Genomic DNA, 17,975 nt, shown 5'->3' on the forward strand with positions numbered 1-17,975 from the left:
AATAAATTTCAATTTTTTAATTATTTATAAAATTTATAATTACTTTAGATATATTACAACAAATATCTACTAAAAAAAAAAAAATTACCTGTTCTGTATTAAGAGACGTGGAGATCTGCGTCTGCGGTGTCTGATTGCAGTGGGCCAAAGCTATCAATTCTTTCTGGCTTTCTCTGGCATCCACCAAGAATATACTCTCCTTTACTTCTTTTGCATTATACTCATCAATTCTATAAAAAAAATATATATAATTATCATAATCTTATTAAATTATTGACCATTGAATCACGTTTGTTTAATAAGTCACTTACTTGTCGTATATCACCGCGTGTAAACCGAGTTTCTTCAAATGTTGAATAGTAGCTTTATCGTTATTGTCATCGCCCCAACAAAAAATGATCAATCCCGCGTCTTTGACTAATTTCACTTGAGAGGGATCGCGAAGAATGTCCTCGGTGTGGACATTAATGCCTAGTATATCCGCGGTCAATGCGTGCCTCATTGCCATCGGTATCGTTTGGCATCTCGGATCGTGATAAGTGGGATACTTCAATGTAATACCTTGCGTTAGAAATACTACCGGGTATTTGTTTTGTTTAAGACGGATCATCGCGCAAATGTCGGGATTGAACGAGGAAAACACGATCTTTCGATCGCCTCCGTATTCTAATACAACTTTCAGAATAATATCTAGATACATGTTGAGATCAAAGGGATGATTGAGCTCGAATGTGCCATCCTGATAACGAAAAGGTCAATTTAGTTTGTTATTTTTACACTCGCTGTTCGCATAGTATTGTTAAAAATCTTCACCTTCAATTGCATGGTCCATTTAATTTCGATATTGCATCCGACATGCTGCTCCAGTTCCTGAAGCACCGTTTGCAGCGTGGGAAAAGGCTGATGCTCCTCCAAATCCTCGTCAAAGAATCTCGGATTCTTCTCACGACCCTCGGCCACGTGATAAACCTGGAAGAAAATTCCCACCGTTATGCGCACACACGTAACAATCGTTATAAATTACAAGAGTCGATAAAAGTGTCGATCGCATCATCGTTGATGATCAAATGTTCAAAGCGAAACAAGACAACCGTATTAATTTAATGCGAGTTGATCTTGTGACTTCGTGTCGCTTGTGACATATAATATTTGTCATGCCGTGATTGATAAAACTGACAGGATGCAGTCGGAAACATTTTGGGACTGAGCTGTAGAAATATTTGAAGAAAGAAGAAAAACGAAATTGACACAATCGTTTTCTTGCTTTCGATATAATTCTAAAAACACAATTTTAATAATATTTTCTCATTAAAAAGTGTTTTTAAAATTATTACTCAGTCCTGAAATTCTTTCTCCGCACTTCGCATGAAGTACAATGTATGAGCATTTGCATGAAGTCGTAGGGGGTGAAACTGGCGACCGACGATATTATTAAGGATATAAAATATCAAACGTTAGAAGCAATTCCGTGAACGCTTATTCAATTTTTTGCACAATGATTTCATATTGAATAGATCTTATGATTTGCTACAAGCTATCGGATTGAATGTTTATCAAATGTAGTTTGCTTTTTCGAGAGTAATTTGCAATAATAAAACTTTAAACGAGCGTAAAACTATTTGTAGTTCTGATTTCTTTGCCGGAATTTTACTGTCGAAAATCGCAGGAATGTCCAAAATAAATATTTATTGAGAATCGATTTTATCAATCACTTATCGGCGAGCTTTACTATTGAAAATTACACTCTCGAAGAAAGAATCTTTCAGATGAACATTCAACTTTAGCCTCTAAGAAAAGCGAAACATTGCGCTATGATCGCATAGTGAAGAAAAAAGATCGCTTTTGACAATAGCAATAGTAGTTGACGTATTTGATTGCTTTTACAGAAAGCATGCAAGTCGAGTGAAAGTTTATTGATTATAAATTTTTGACAACAGGTTAGCCGACCTCAAGCGGTATAAAAGCTCACCAGTCTGTTAACCCCCTGCTCAGCTTTATCAGCGAAATAGAGCACCTTACCCAATGAATCTTCCGGATAACAATAATCCTGTCGAATATTAAAAAACAAAGAAATGCGAGAGAGCATGTTGCACTTTTGAACTATTATATGAGTGAGTTGATGGACGACATAGTCCTTCGATGCAATCTACTTTTCCTTTAACAAGAAACAACGAACACGAAAAGCGAGACATCATAGCATTCCCATGTATTCCATTGCTTTCATCGTTAAATTTTCATTTTCATGTTAAAATTTGATCTTCATGTATATTTTATAATATATAATTTATATATCGCATTACGTAGAAAACTAATATAAAACATAAATGCATAAACATGTTCAAAAATACTAAAAATGCATGACACAAGAGGTATGAGAAGTCAGTATTAATTAATACCTTGAGTAGATGCAGTTGCTCTAAAGTGAGATCTTTGACGGGTATCTCCAGCATGTCCATCGCCTCTATCTGCTTCTTACGTTTCATCGAGATGGACACATAAAAATCATGGTAAATTACAGGTATAAGGTCCTTCGAGAGCTGAACGTCGAACTCGACCATGTCTGCACCGTGATGCGATGCAGTCTTCAAAGATGCTACCGTATTCTCGCGCACGTTAGCACAGCTGTAAAAAATCATTGCTTACAAAAAGAAATCTTAAGAAGTAAGAATAGAGTTAAATTAAATTGACGTAAATTTTTATTTGGTTTCTTTCCTTTTTCTTTCAAGATCATATCTTATTTTGGTGTTGGATATACATGATACATTAACTTACTTTTTCGTCTCAAACTTGAAAGATGTGCCAAGGCCTCTGTGTCCTACGTCCAAACCTGACCATCGTTGTTCCCAGTGCTTTGCGTACGAAATGCTCATGTCCCACGGATAATCCGGAATTGGTTTTATAGCGACGTATTCTACCGTCAATTGTCCTATAATATAACAATTATTGTTGTTGAAATATGAGTATATTTATATTAAGGTGATGGATAATGTGACGCCATCTATAAGACCGTAAGATAATAGGAGCGTAGCGAGTATCCTATCTTAATATATATATTGTTCTGTGTTCTTTACGAGTTAAGAGAGAAAAGAGGTGTGGTGTAAACATGTAAAATAGGAAAAGTTATCTTATTAATATATACAAGTTCAAAAGAAGCTTGTGTGATATTCAAAGATCCCAACAATTAATCTAACAATTGTATAGAAAGACAACACATATGAGATCACTTATATAAAAGTGAATAAATAATTTTCTAATTTACGTCATTCAATTTTCTGGCAAATAAAAAAGATTGTCACGTTTTCCAATATTAATATATACTTACCGATGGGTCTGTGCTTTGTACTAGTGATCGGTACGGTCAGAAGTCCGACGCTGGGTTGTAAAGTGCTAGGCAAGATGTAGCTGAAACCAATGTGATTTGGTGGTTCTCCTTGGAAACACCTTGAGCTGTACACGTAGTAGTCCACTAAGTATGCCTGGAAAAACAGTCTGTTTAATGCTTTATCGGAAAAGGCTCAAGTATTTCGAACAACACCAATATGCTTCTTTTAAAACAACTTTAGCTCATCCATTTTTTCGTGCTTACTTTAATATTAACCATGTCCTATGACAGGCAATCAAGAATAATAATGTTTCATGCTATCTTTTTGCAAATTAAGAATTTTGTTTCTTTCATTGCCACAACAAACGATTTGTCTTGAAACGTGAGACAATAAGATATCGTTAACCCGCGAATATTCTTCGGTCAAGCTGAAGCTTGATCGTCCGAAGCTTCCGTTACACTTCACAGCATAGAAATTTGATTGAATCGTTGGTAGGCAAGAGCAACAAATTTCTAACAATCTAACAATGAACCGGTTCGATAATTGTCAAATGTTGTATACTGCCTGGTAACGCGTATTCCGCAACACCTGCCGAGATCATTCAATGTTGAATTTCGAGAGAGAAAGAGAGAGAGATAATGAAATAGAAATAAATAAGTCAGAAAAAGCAAGTCAGCAACGTTTGCAATTCGGATTCAGAAGTATCTGACAGCATAGATTCTGGCATTGGCCGCGCAGCGGTGGCACGTACGGTACAGAAGTTGGTCAGAGCTAGAAAATATTAGTAGTATACTAAAAGGAAATAGGAGTGATGGGAATCTCACCATTTTCGACGCACACAGATGGATATGAGATGTGATAGCGTTGATATCGCAAATATTTTAGGAGTTTACGGAATGGCTGCGACTCGCGTATATCGACAAATCAGCGGCCGAAAAGAATACAATAGAAATAAGGCTCGGGTTATTTAAAACTGGAATAAATGCGACGACTTGTCGTGTTAATCGTCTAGCGGATGTTGATTTGGTGTAAGAAAGAGAAGTCACACGCGAAACGATTTACGAGAGACCAGCCTGAGGATGGGTCTGGTAGGGTGAACGACAATCAAGACCATCATATCTCTGTGTGATGTCATGTGACACAGATGTAAAGTGGTAGACGATGCTTAGCATCGATACATCAGATTGTATGTTAGCATCATCATTTGCACCAGAGGTCTTGCTTTTGTACAAGCCAAACAGGTCGTCTTCGTGTTGCTCGGGACCGGACATCACGCGAGCACGTCGCATTTCGCTGGCATTTCCGAGGAGGAAGATAGCTGCTGGACAAGTTTAATTATCATTTACCAAATAATTCGAACAAATCGCACGAGGAGACGTAGCCGGCCTATTCGTGGTCTACTGAAAACTCATATGGTATGGTCAATGCGTATTCTTAGTGTGCTTAACTCGTTTCGTGAATCACCACCGGTTATTTATTGCTCTGCCATGCCAACGATTTCTTTTTTTTTTTCTTTTCTTTCTAATTTTCTGATCACTTTGCGTGTGATTTTCCCCGATAAGTTCAACGAGAGTAAAGAATTTTGCGAAAATATCGAACGGGGAAAACGCCAGTGTATTTTTAATGTCATCGTGATACCAAGTTGCGTCGGAGAAATGAATGATATTCTTGAACGCATGACAAGTACAAACTGCGAACTGATAAATACAGAATTAAAATTCACATTCGCTAAAATCGCAAGCAATGCAAGCAATAAATTCTAGCCAACGGTTTTTCACTTAATCGTGTATATGATGCCTTTCGATGAGACCTTCCACGTGAAGACTTACTATTGTTTCAGGATACCGAACGGCAACATTGAAGATAACAAATTCGTCTTCATTGTACGGGCGACCGAACTGCTCCTGGAACTTTAGTCTAGCCTCTTCATCATTCATCACCTGAAAATGCATGTCAGTTTAGGATTTTACTCGAGAAAAAAAATATTTTCAAAAAACACAGCATTTACTCACAGCAATTTCTGTAATACTGGTAAAAGCGGGTTGATCAATAATATCTTGCGTATCCATGGAAAGACTATCGTCAACACAGTCGCCTCCAAATTGTTGCAGTTCTAATGAATTATGTCTAACTAGATTTACAGGTGTCATCTGTAATTAAATATAAGCTATTATACATTTTGAAACTAAAATAAAGTGAAGAAACTTCATGCAACAAGCATAAATTTCCTCTTTTTTTTTTTTATTAAAATATAAAAATTAAAGTAAAAAAAACGTTAGAGAATAAAAATAGAAAATGGATCGCGTTATAACACACCTTAATATGAACTTTTCTGTTTTGTAGTCGGCTTTTCCAGAGCTTAATAGGATTGTTAAAAAGTTTAAATTGTATCACAGTTTCATCTGTCAGCCAACCTCGTTCGATCTTGCTGTAATTATTGTGATAGCCAAATTTATCAGGATCAGGCAATATATCATTATCAAAATTGCTCGGTGCTGCAAAGTAAATTGTTTTATTATAACAACGTTATTTAATATATATATATTGCGAGAATTAAGCTATCAAGGAAATATTGTTAAATGTATACATACTATTTCTTCGAATCATTCGTGGTGTCATATGAGTTTCCCACTTGCGAATAATCAGAGTTTTGGCCGAATTTTTAGTGCCATTTGATTGGCAGATAACAGCAATAAAGTATCGGAACTCGATATCAATATCAATGGGAAGAGCAACCTTTTGCGAGAATATTCGTCCATCTCTAAAATATAAGTTTTACAATGTAATTGGCGAAATTATCAGCAATAACAATCAACAAAATCAGTGGTGTTATGTTTTTCTAACATCATTTATGTTTTTCTAGCATAAAAAAAAAAATAATATTTATTAATTACAAATATTTGTGTTTCTTCTAAATTATGAAATAAATTTATTTGTTCTTCGTGTTGTTGATACGCGCATCAATACAAATTTATTTTTGTAAAAAAAAATACCTAAAAAAAAAAAATTTATTTCTGCAATAATATTATTCCATTTCGTACTTACTCTTCTTCGCTATGAAACATGCCATCAGCTGCATTGTCTGCATCATCGCTGTAAAACTCTCCACTACTATTACTGTCAAACACTACAGGAGACTCCCTCCGACTGTTATGTTCTTGTGACAAGAGGATGGCCTGATTGTGATTCCAAGCACCCAATTCAGGCAGATTTCCAACTACGTAGATGACTTCATTTTTATCCAGATTAGGTACCTTTAAATTTAAAGCAAGAGATAGACGTTAAATATTTTGTTAAAAATACTTGCATTTATATTGTACAAGCACATTAAAGCAAAAATTTCAGTGTCTGTAAATTACCTGGACTCTAAAAACCCAATCTCTTTTAGATCCCCTCATGTTTGAACTGTGTGTGACCGCCACTTCGATAAGATTAGGCTCACGTGATGTCTGCTTGATATTTCTCCCCCTTCGTTTATCTAAAAATGTAATCATTACTTATTACCATATTTTCCTCTCAAAGATTTTGCTTTAGTTTTCAGTTCTTTATATTTCAAGACGTGTTCAAATAAAATTATTAAAATTCTATCTATACAATTTATCGTAAGCTATTTAAATGGTTTGATGATCAATACTCAAGTATAATAGCTTAATATTTATTCACTCGAAATGGGTAAGTTATTTATTTGAGTTTGTAAATAATCTCAGAGGTGAAAATAAATATCTTTCCTACTTGTTAGCCTAAAAATTATGCCATCAAAGATTTTTATCACAAATCTTCCTATATCAAATAATTTAATATATAACTAAAAACTTATAAGTATAACAATTCTCTCACAGTTGCTCAGATTACACTTTATTCTCCGATACATATGCATATAATATGTGCTGACTTTCGCAAATTATTCAATCAACACAATGCGATACATCGAGCCTATCAAGTATATTGGATACTTATGATTAAAGCAATTTGTTGTAATTTTATAAAAAACAAATGGTCATTTCAAAAAATGCAAAATTATGCAAAATAATGCGAAAAGGATACTTTCAAAAATTAGGAGAAAAATAGATGAGAGAAAAAAAGAATCCACGTGCTTTAACCAAATGAGAGATTTATAAAATAATTTGAATAAGGTCAATTAACAAAATATTAAAAAATTCTAAATTTACAAAAATGCGAATTCGCAAGATTGCGAATTTGTTTTGTTTGTGCAGAATCAACAGATAAATACAATCGAAACGGTTTGTTATGTATCGGTGAAAGTCGACGCTGATGTTTTCCGACATTTTCAGCACGCGACGATACAACACACGAACACAACGACGCAAAAAATTGCTTGCTCATAAATTATCAAAAAGAGATTAAAAAATATTGGTCTTAAAAAATTTGCGCGTATAAATACACGTGTATCTATTTTACCTAACAAACGAGAATGCTTTATTTTTTTTTACCTTAATTGGAGTTCATGAGAATTATACGAGTTTCTTAAATATCGTAGAATGCAATTTTAACAATTATTTTCTCTCGCGACGCTTTGCGTTGCTATGATGCAAACAAAGCTATTTATGACGTGCAAGACTTGGACGCGAGAATTCTCTTCGCGAATGACGCCAAAAAACGGAGTTCATAATAACATTCTATACTCATGACTTTCGAAATTCAAAGTTGAAAATAAATTCGATATAATTTTTAAAGTTCGGTGGACTTTGAGTTTCGTGAAACAATGGATGCCTCAGTGGGCAAGTATTCGAAAATTTTGTTCTCTGAATATCGATTGCGTCGGCATGTAAACTTGGAATTATCATGAACAAGCATTTGTGAAAGTTTCACTTTCCTAGAGCTTCGGTTGTGATTCTCGATGATTCGAGCCTTCAAGCTCAAGATAGAGTTTAAATAAAATTTGTTTCTTTCGTGACGCTTTCCGGACACACGTTGATGTAACGCAACAAAGCTACTTACAACGTGGGTGAGTCTCGATTTGGCCAATTTTATTATATGAGTTCAAGTTGTTCAGCTGTCCCAGTAATCTTTCGTCGTTGATGATCACTGTCTGGCAATTAGCGTTATTTTACGAATGCCTGTGGCAATCGTTTCGGATTCCTCACGCGACTCGACATAATCGTAACGTGACTCGTAGCACTCTCACCTCAACGTACAAAACGTGACAACACACTGATACGAAAATGTAACGAATATGGAGCTGTGTAGAACGATGGCGAATGATGACTCATAATGGCGCTGTAGTACAGTGGACGCTTCGGCCATAGACAAAATAATTCAATAAGGGTGGCTTTTTCCAGTCTTGATTTACTGTAACTGATAGTTTAATTTGTCGACAAAATTGCTAATATAAAGAATAAAATATTATCATAAAAAAAGAAAAAAATTTTTAACTTTTTAAACTTCTTTCATGACAATATTCCATTCATGTTGACAATTTATCGACAAGTTTTAACCGTTGGTTAAAGTTAATCCACGCTGGAAATAGTTACCCTTCAATGTTGAAAAAAGTGGCCGTTGCGCAAAAATTAATTGCTCGATTGTTTACTTTCAGATGAACAATGTACTAAACTCAGCATAATAATTCTGTTCGTTTTAGATGCACCTTCTGCATCTTTTTTTTTGCTCCAAAGAGCATCCTTCAAAACAGAACCGACCCAAGGTCTTACAGCGCCACTGTGCAACCTTTATATAAGCACCCTTCATTGACGTCACAGCACACAAAAAATTCTTTTTAAATAATTTTTTATGAATTATTGAAAATATAAAAATAATCTTGAAATTCCCACTTTGGCGTAATTATCAATATTTATTCCGATCAGAATTAATTTTTCCATAAAATCGTTCGGAAAAGTTTCCGGTCAAAATAATTTTCTTTTTCCCTATATGATAAATTTGGGGATATTTCAAGGAAAACTAAAATATTTGGATCAGAAATAGAAAATGAATACTCGACAGGAAAACATTCGTTATAAGAACTATGTGCATCAAGTGCAGAAGCAAAGGGGGAATTATAATCAGAGCTATGTACGTATAAAAAAATGCGGTTATGATTAGTCATATCATGCTTCTATGCGTATAATGATATACAAGGTACTTCCTTATAAAAAAAAGAATACCGTATAACTCGAAAAATTCCAAAGAAATGGTGTATTGAAATGTCAGACAGTGAGTGAATAATTTTTCTGCTTCTGAGGCTTTTTTTTGAATACATAAATGATTTTATATATAAAACAACAAGAATAACATTAAAATTTATCTGTAAAAAATTAAATTAATTTATTATTATTTTGTATTGGCTGTTTTACACAAACATCATTAAACTTTAATCTAAGCGCGGATTAAGAAATTGATATCTCGTATTTCAAAAACGTTAATACGTTGCTATCGTAATTGTTAAATGACGCACAGTTGAGAAAGTTGTTTGCGACAGTCAGCTGCGATTTATTTTCCCGTTGCTCTTGTCAAAGGTTCAAAGTCTACACTGAGAAAAATGTTCTGTTTGATTTAACAAGCCAGAATTCTGGTTTAATCTATCTTTCGTCCGAAATCAAACGGACGCTTTGTTGAATCAAACAGAACATTTTTCTCAGTGTATCGAAACTGCTATACTGTTAATTTAAAACATACACGGACACAATAAACTATTCTTTGCTCACTACTTCGTTCAATTTTAAGTAAATTTTTTAAATATACTTATACTTTGTGAGAATCTTATAAATATATTTAAAGCTAAATATTCAAAAAGTATCACGAAGTATGGCTTCTAAATTATCGCTAGTGCAAGATTCAGATTGCTTGGAATATATAAAAAAACGGCGCTAATTTTAAAACACTTTGCATAAAGCACTGTGGCTGAGATTAAAAAATATAGATAGATTAATAAATATTCATCTAAATTTAGACGTCGTGATCTTCAACAATTTTACTAAGAATAAAAGCAAATGATATTTTAAAGCACTGAACAAAATAATTTTGGAGTAGGTTTCAGCATTTCTCATTGAAAAAATATTTTTTACGTGCATTATACAAATGTTACTAGTACATATGCATATCCGACGTTTCCTATAAATATTTAATTAATTATCAAATTAAGAATTGCTATTCTGAATTTATTTCTGTTAAAAATGAAGAAAATATGCAAATATAGGATTCATTATTAGTGTTCCAACTGAGAAATAAACAGTAAATTATAATGTTAATTAAAAAAAATGGATTAAATTTAATTCCGACTAGTTTTAACTAATTAATTATGGTTAAAATAATTTCAGATTCTAATGGCAACATATATGTATACAAAAAGAGGAGAAATATATTATTTTGGAGAAAAAATATAGAATTTTGAGAAAAACAATTATGTTTTAAGTAACGATAATCTATAATTTTGATCCTGAGATATTCATCTTAATTATTATCACTTTTGTTACCTGATGAAAAAAATTCATGCACGTGTTAACTTCCAGCAGACTACATTGTGCACGAGACACTATTGATCACCGCTAACTTTTCGATCGCGCCAGCATTGGCAATTGAGTTTTTATTTTCTTCTTTTCGAAAACGAATTTGTTTTAGTCAACTGGTTCGATTTTCAAATTGGAATCACGAGCACGAAATAAAAAAAAGAAGAAAAGAGAAATAGACCGGGCACACACGTCAATACACGTGAACGTTCGAATGCAACTAGCTTCGTTGTCGCTCTTCGATCGCGTTACGCAAATGCTCGACTTCATTATCCCCCCTTTCCTTTTTCTTCCACGGTTATCTGGTTATGCACAAGAGCAACGACGTCACAGTTCTACATGTGTGTGTGGAAATAAATCGCGCCCCTCTACATGTGGTAATATCTACAGGTATCAATATTCGAAGCTAAGGAGTGATATAACATCGATATCTTGGATAGGAATATAAATATCAATATACTTATCAATACTATTAAAAAAAGAATTGGAAGAATATATAGGTACGAGAAAATTTAAATAAAAAAAAAACCGGCGAAGAGAGAAGGCTACATTATATTACCTCAAGATATTGCCATAGTAAGAAATAAAAGAGACATACTCAGTAATACAAAAAAAAGAGAAAATGTCCAAGCATTTTATATTCGTATTGCTATTTAACCTTTTATATTCCGTAATAAATTCAATAATTCAACGACTTTATTAATTAAGTAAAATATTTTTGATTCTAATAAAAAAATTGGATTTTAATATTATATAATGTATCAAAATAAATTTGCCAATTTAATAATATTTTATACTTTATTCTTTAATAAAATATTTTAAATTCTTTAATATAATATTTTAATAAAATATTTGATATTGCTTTCGAAAAAATTAAGTAATGTTTTATTGAGTTCAACTTTTTTTTGTTAAATTATAAAAATATTAAAGAGACAAAATATAGTAGGCACTATTTAAATTTCAGCGGCAATATGCCATTAGAGAGATGTTTTTTAGTCTGTAATAAAAATTTTATAAATACTGTATCACTGCGTACCATTTCATTTTTAGCAGTATCGCCGAGAAATGCGGGGAAATGCATAACGATATCTCGACAACATCGTTAAAATGCATGTGTAATCAGGTAGAGATATCGCGCATTCTTCGCAGCTTGGCGTGTGAGATCCGTGTTGATTAATAACAGTTCTAAAATCTTATTGCTCTCATAGCTGCAGTTTGTTTACGCCACATTTTGTTTTTCACACTTTATTGAATACTTAACGAACAAAAAAAATCCAACACTCTCTTAATCCCATATTTACCTTTTTTTGCGTAATCTATTTGTGTGATAAATATCGATATAAACACCACCGGTTATTTATTTGTTCCTTCTTTATCACATGTTACGCGTTAAGCGCATTTTAAATCTTTCGAATAATATTTCCTCCTTCTTATCGTTGATTTATAAAACTTCTGGTACAGTGTATACGAGAGCGACAATTTTTATTTTACGTAATCTTTTACGGTCTGATTTCCTTTTTGACGCAGACAAAATATTCAAGGCGATAATGTTGTAATAGCGCATTACAAATGAGATAATGCTTCTCAAGGCCGGCGTGGAAAAATTAATCGATAAAAAGCAGACGAGACTGAACGCTAGCGTGTCTCGAATATTGCTGAGTGTTGAGTTTATTTGTCACGATCAAGTCAAGGAAGGAAGTGATTACGCATTTGTCCAGACATGCCGATAAGCAGGAAATTAGAATGTGACAAATAATGTTTAGAATTCATTAAAGTTTACGAACGTATTATTTCATTTAATTATTTATTTTAGTCTTTCAAAATTTTATCCTTTTCAAAATTTAAGTTTTTTTTTTTTTAAATTTAACGAATAAAAATTGCAAATTGGTCTCGTATAAACATTTACGCTCGCGGCTAAAAATGTGAATCATAAATAACCAAAAGAAGTAACAAATAAATGTAAATAAAATTAGAAAATCAACATTTTGTCTTTAATCAATATATAAATTTTAGAAATTTGCAAAATTTTAGATTTTGGAATTTTAAATATTGGAAAAATTGAACACAAAATGTCAAGCATATAAAAGCGCTACATATTCTCATTAAATGCTGTTTTCCATGTAGTTTTCCATGCTGTTTTATAGGTAATGTTGTGAAGTTCATCGGCTATGATAACAACGGTCACTATATCTTGACTTATTCAGTCAGCTTCAGGTACAATTATCTTAGAGTGTCACAGAGTGTTCCAGAGAATGCGTATACCAGCATTCAATATGTTAATATTTTAAACAATTTATTATATTATTAATAAAATATTTTGTTTAAAATATTTTAATATTATATTATTAATAAAATATTATTAATAAAATAAATTGCTTGAATTTTAATCTTAATGTCATTCATTATCAGAGCGATATGATTGCATTGCATTTTTGAACTATAATTACTCGTGAAACAAGCTTACACATGCATTTAGTAGCTCGTTGCTCAGCTGTCAGCAATAATTGTCCAAAAATTGCAACTAAATCTCTGTTTTGCTTTAAGAATTTAACTTAATTTTTATATTATAATATTTATGATTTCGGTAAGATATTTTTATCTTTATATAAGTAGATTGCTTTTCTCAAGTACGTATTTCGAAAGATTAAAAAGTATTCTCTTATTTTAAGCAAATATAAATTTACTATATTAGAGCACACTCTTTTCTGGGACACATTCTATATTACATATCAACATACAAAAATATTTCTATATTTATAAAAAATAGTTTCTTATACTTAACAAATACTTACTTTATAATTATAGAGCATAAATCGAGAAAAGAAGAATAAAATTAAACGTGCCTCTCTTAATAAATCTCTGTATGTACAAGATATCTCATTCGTCCTTGTTTGATCCTTATGATATTTATCTACAATTCAGTGGTGGCTACACCCCAATACTGCTGCATCCTTGATGCGTCCTGTTCCAACGAGTCCATACCGCTTCTTTCCTGAATAACGGCAAAGTCGTATTCAAGATTGTACGGCATCAGTCTTTGCAGACTGCCAAAATAGGCGGCGTTCGGTCCACCGTTTAGCAATCTTCGTCCGCTGCCGAAACGGACGACCGGTGGCCGCGGCAGCGAAGGATTGAAGGATCTAGCGCTGCCGAATCTCTTTGACAGGAAAGGCAAATTACCACCTAGCTGCGGTGTTGACCTCGACTGACCGCGATGCAATGGTGCCTTCTTCAATGTGTCCAGCTCTTTGTCGAACAACATTTGAGTGTTTTGCTCGAGCATATACTCCCAGCAACGAAATTGTTCCTCGCTGAGGGCACCGGATCTTTCCGAGACGGCGTCCTCTTGCGTCGGCAAGCAAGATGATACCTGAAAGATAAAGAGAGGATTTGAACAATGTATGTTTAACATGCAATACAATTCGTAGAACTCATTTTTAAAAATTTGTTATGTGTATGAAGTTAGCCCCACACTTTAATAAAATTAAAATAATCGAAATTGTACTGCATTGTACTAGTTTTGTACCAAATTGTACCGTAGTTAATTTTTTGAAATCACGCGCGGATTTCCAAAAAATCGAAATTTTTGAATTTTTCGAGTAGCCCCACACTTTTCGAAAAATGATTTTTTCTCGACTGTACTACATTGTACTAGTTGTACCGAACATTGTACCGTTTGAAAAAAATTCCTAACAAATTTGGATTTTGAGAAAAACGAGAAAATCGAAAAATTTTGGACATTACGTAATTACGGCAAATCGGCTATTTTTTAAGATATCGAAACGCGGCCAACGGAGTTCGAAAGAGAATCGTTTGTACCGATTTGTACCGCTTTGAATTTCGTTTGCACCTCAACCGGACCGGAAGTACCGAATTTTGCAATTTTTAACAATACGTAAATACGGTAACTCGGCTATTTTTTAAGATATCAAATTTTAATTTTATTAAAGTGTGGGGCTAACTTCATACACATAAATTTGTTTGTAAATCTTGTTTGATGATTTTTTAAAATTTTAATTTGACGTAGATAAAATCATAAAATACTACAACAGAATGCTACAAATATTTTCATTTCCTAATATTGCATAAATTGTGTGAATTAAACTGTTTTGTAACTTTAATAAATTTCTTTTTCTTTTTAGACAGTTTATATCTTTTTTTTTCAAAAAGAACTTGATGTTACCTTTCGTATTGCATTTTCTTTCATGAGCACATTCTGATGGACCTTGTTCGTCGCTCTGGAAGCCGCACTTGCGGGCCACATTCTTTCTGATGGATGACGAGATTTAAAAGTACTATCACTGGCTTGATCAGATTGCCCACTTGGCGAGCTACGATCGTCTCTATACGGAGGACTTTCATTTTCCTGCGTTGATCTAGAGTTCTTATAATACCTTCCGGAACCACCGTGAACTTTATTGGATCTACAAATAAAAAAAAAACATGAGTTTTATATATCATACTTTTCACTAAAAAAATTATTAAATATTTTTTATAGTAGTAAAGGAAATAAAAGTTTAGATTTTTCTAATACAGAAACCCAGTTCCCAATTTCAAAAATTAAGAAATTAATTTTGTAAAGCAATAATTGATTCCTTTTAATTAACATATCTTTGAAAACACATTCTATCTCTCTCTCTCTCTCTCTTACCTGTCCACTATATTTTTTAATACGCCATTTAGATAATAACCCTCGCTTGCGTGACAGCAGCAGGCCGTCGGTGGCTTGTGCACCGCTGGTGGCATGCAACAAGGACAAGGACACACGCCGTCGGTTTGCCCTCTATTTTTGCCGACGGCATGCCTAAGCTCTCGCATAAGCTGATCCATGTCGCCCAGGCTCGGTCCCGCCAATCTCACGACAATTATGCTCAGATTGTCTTCCGCTCCGTAAGCCTGCGCCAAATCTTGAAGCCGCTTGGCGGCCAGAACGGGACTGGCCTCGGCTCTGGCTTCCCTCACGGCCTCCTGGACGCTCAGAACCTCCCATAATCTCCGATTAGCGACTATGATGAACTCATCATCGTCCTCCAGTGTCACTTCCTCAAATACTGGATCAGGTACCACTAGCGGAAACATGGCGGCGTTGCCCAATTGATTTTTCACCGACTGAGTTTTCTTAGTTATGGCGAGAGTCAAGGGACCGGCGGCTCTACAGAGAACAGTTTTGGCATCCCCGGATGTGGCCACCTTTAGAGAGTATTTGGTGGAGGTCTTCGGGTATCCTTGTTGCGACGGCAATTTCACTACGTGAACCAGAGTCGCGTCTATACCGTATTTCTGGCCCTTTTCCTTCAGCTCTCTGTGTGCCGACAGCAAGGTGTACTTCAGATATTCCTTCGACGTTTCCCGGACTGTTCTCTCCTCCATCAAGAGGCGGGGGATCATCTCTTGAAGTGCGCTCGGTGCCTCTTGATTGGAACCGCCGTCGAATATGCCGAACAAACCCTCGACGTTGCAAAAAGATGGCATTCGTACTTGAGAAATGTACAACCTGCGTGCACAAACGTGAGATTTTTTTCACTCTTAGAAATACACTCTGGTATTTATAAGAGAACAATCCGGAAAGTAAAAATACAAAAGTTATAAAAATAAAAAATATGTATATTTATTATAAAATCGAGTGGAAACGCTCTTAATACATTGCGGGCAAAAATTATGTTTGCGTATTTATCGATCTTTGTATCAATTTGAAATGACCGGTTCGCAATGTGTTAATATGCGCATTTAAATGTTTCTTCCTTAGAAAATAGCGTTAACAGTCTTTTCCTCTATTTTTTAATTCCTTATAATTCATGTATTTTTCTTAATAACTTCTTAACACATATCTGCAATTCAATGACAAGCTTACTTTTCGCGCGAGCCCGCAGTCTCGGAGAAACCTAATCGCCACGGATGCTCGGCATTTTTCTCCGCTGCGACAATTTCCTGTTGATGCGGATAAGACGGCAAACTGGGCCTATTCTGGCCAGAAACGTCCACTAAAGATATTGGTCTTTGAGATTTGTAGACTTGGAATTGTCGCGGATCCACGTGTAGCCGGGAGTTGCAAGATATATCGAGAAACTGCAATTGTGGTGGTACTAAAGTCGCTAGATTTATCCTGTCCAATTGATTGTGCGCCAAATCTAGAACCTGAACAAAATAGATAAATTTTTATTTTATTTTTTTTTATACACGCGCGTATTTATAGTGTAGCAATGTTAAATAAACGGAGAACGCAATATTCCAGATTTTGAACGGCAATTAGCCGCATCTCGTTTACACAAATTGCTGAATACAAATAACATTCACGTATGTACATCCAAAATCTCACCTTTAAGGAAGTGGTTTTACTGAATGTAGGGCACGTTAGGAGCCGATTAGAATGCACACGTAGTACGTGCAAATGTCCCAGATTGGCCACATTATTGGGAAGATACTGTAATCGGTTTCCGGACAGCACCAATTCTTCCAGGTCATTCCACGCAGCTATGCAACTGTAAAACCAACATTAATTAGTTTTAATTATTTTATTATTATAAATAGCTTTAGATATTTTATTTATAAACATAAAATTTTTAAAATTGAACAAAACAGCAACTACAATTAATTAAAGAACATAGAGAGAACAATAATAATCTACAATAGATGGTAAACAAATTATTTAAAACAATTTATTTAAAAAATTTATTTTTCTCACATCTCTCTATTTATTATATATTATTTTTTGTATTAATTTCTTACTTATTTTATTATTATTTTATTAATATTTATTCTACATTTATCATATTTAAATTTAATATTATATTAGTTTAATATTTATTATATTTAATTATATCTGAAAGCATAATGTATAGAATTATCATTGTTTTCCTTTTTATATCCTTTATTTGAATAGGCTTACCTTTCTGGAAGCGTGTCCAAGGTATTATAAGCGATATGCAGAACTCTCAAAGACGTGAACTTCGCCAAAGCATCTAAAGCGGTATCGGTCAGGCAATTTGCCGTGATGTATAATTTCTCCAAGGTATGCGATATCTGATGATTTTTGCCAAGTTCTTCGCGATACGGAAGTTCGGAGAGCCGATTATTGGAAAGGTTCAAAACTTTCATCCTACAAAAAAAAGTTTATAAGTACAAGGCGCAACATCTACTGCAACTTATGATAAAGAACATGATGAATCTACTTTAGATAGTAAAATAGTTCATG

At 33.9% G+C, this 17,975-nt stretch overlaps 2 protein-coding genes across 4 annotated transcripts in view; both read right to left on the minus strand.

Annotated features, from left to right (window-relative positions):
* The window catches only part of LOC105674904 (glycerophosphocholine phosphodiesterase GPCPD1), a 13,595-nt gene extending 2,666 nt beyond the window's left edge, over positions 1 to 10,929 (minus strand). The window contains exons 1-14 of one of the 3 annotated variants that reach the window (XM_067349938.1): positions 10,751 to 10,929; positions 6,683 to 6,801; positions 6,369 to 6,577; positions 5,915 to 6,084; positions 5,640 to 5,818; positions 5,336 to 5,473; positions 5,153 to 5,263; positions 3,323 to 3,476; positions 2,773 to 2,926; positions 2,397 to 2,622; positions 1,970 to 2,047; positions 814 to 969; positions 312 to 739; positions 89 to 230 (exon numbers count right to left, since the gene is read on the minus strand). In XM_067349938.1, coding sequence (XP_067206039.1) covers positions 89 to 230; positions 312 to 739; positions 814 to 969; positions 1,970 to 2,047; positions 2,397 to 2,622; positions 2,773 to 2,926; positions 3,323 to 3,476; positions 5,153 to 5,263; positions 5,336 to 5,473; positions 5,640 to 5,818; positions 5,915 to 6,084; positions 6,369 to 6,577; positions 6,683 to 6,721 — 2,184 coding nt within the window. In that variant the 5' untranslated portion in view covers positions 6,722 to 6,801; positions 10,751 to 10,929. Of the gene's footprint in view, positions 1 to 88; positions 231 to 311; positions 740 to 813; positions 970 to 1,969; positions 2,048 to 2,396; positions 2,623 to 2,772; positions 2,927 to 3,322; positions 3,477 to 5,152; positions 5,264 to 5,335; positions 5,474 to 5,639; positions 5,819 to 5,914; positions 6,085 to 6,368; positions 6,578 to 6,682; positions 6,802 to 8,282; positions 8,578 to 10,750 lie in introns of those variants that run through there. The other 2 variants (XM_067349937.1, XM_012371572.2) reach the window with 2 other exon arrangements.
* Positions 10,930 to 13,611: 2,682 nt separating this feature from the next.
* Phlpp (PH domain leucine-rich repeat protein phosphatase) overlaps positions 13,612 to 17,975 on the minus strand; it is a 56,022-nt gene continuing 51,658 nt past the window's right edge. Inside the window, exons 13-18 of the mRNA XM_012371633.2 lie at positions 17,670 to 17,879; positions 17,100 to 17,262; positions 16,635 to 16,918; positions 15,435 to 16,277; positions 14,967 to 15,207; positions 13,612 to 14,153 (exon numbers count right to left, since the gene is read on the minus strand). Of these exons, the coding sequence (XP_012227056.1) occupies positions 13,695 to 14,153; positions 14,967 to 15,207; positions 15,435 to 16,277; positions 16,635 to 16,918; positions 17,100 to 17,262; positions 17,670 to 17,879 (2,200 nt within the window). The 3' untranslated portion in view covers positions 13,612 to 13,694. The remainder of the gene's footprint in view (positions 14,154 to 14,966; positions 15,208 to 15,434; positions 16,278 to 16,634; positions 16,919 to 17,099; positions 17,263 to 17,669; positions 17,880 to 17,975) is intronic.

This window comes from Linepithema humile, chromosome 2, assembly GCF_040581485.1.
Source record: "Linepithema humile isolate Giens D197 chromosome 2, Lhum_UNIL_v1.0, whole genome shotgun sequence".
Lineage (NCBI taxonomy): Eukaryota > Metazoa > Arthropoda > Insecta > Hymenoptera > Formicidae > Linepithema > Linepithema humile.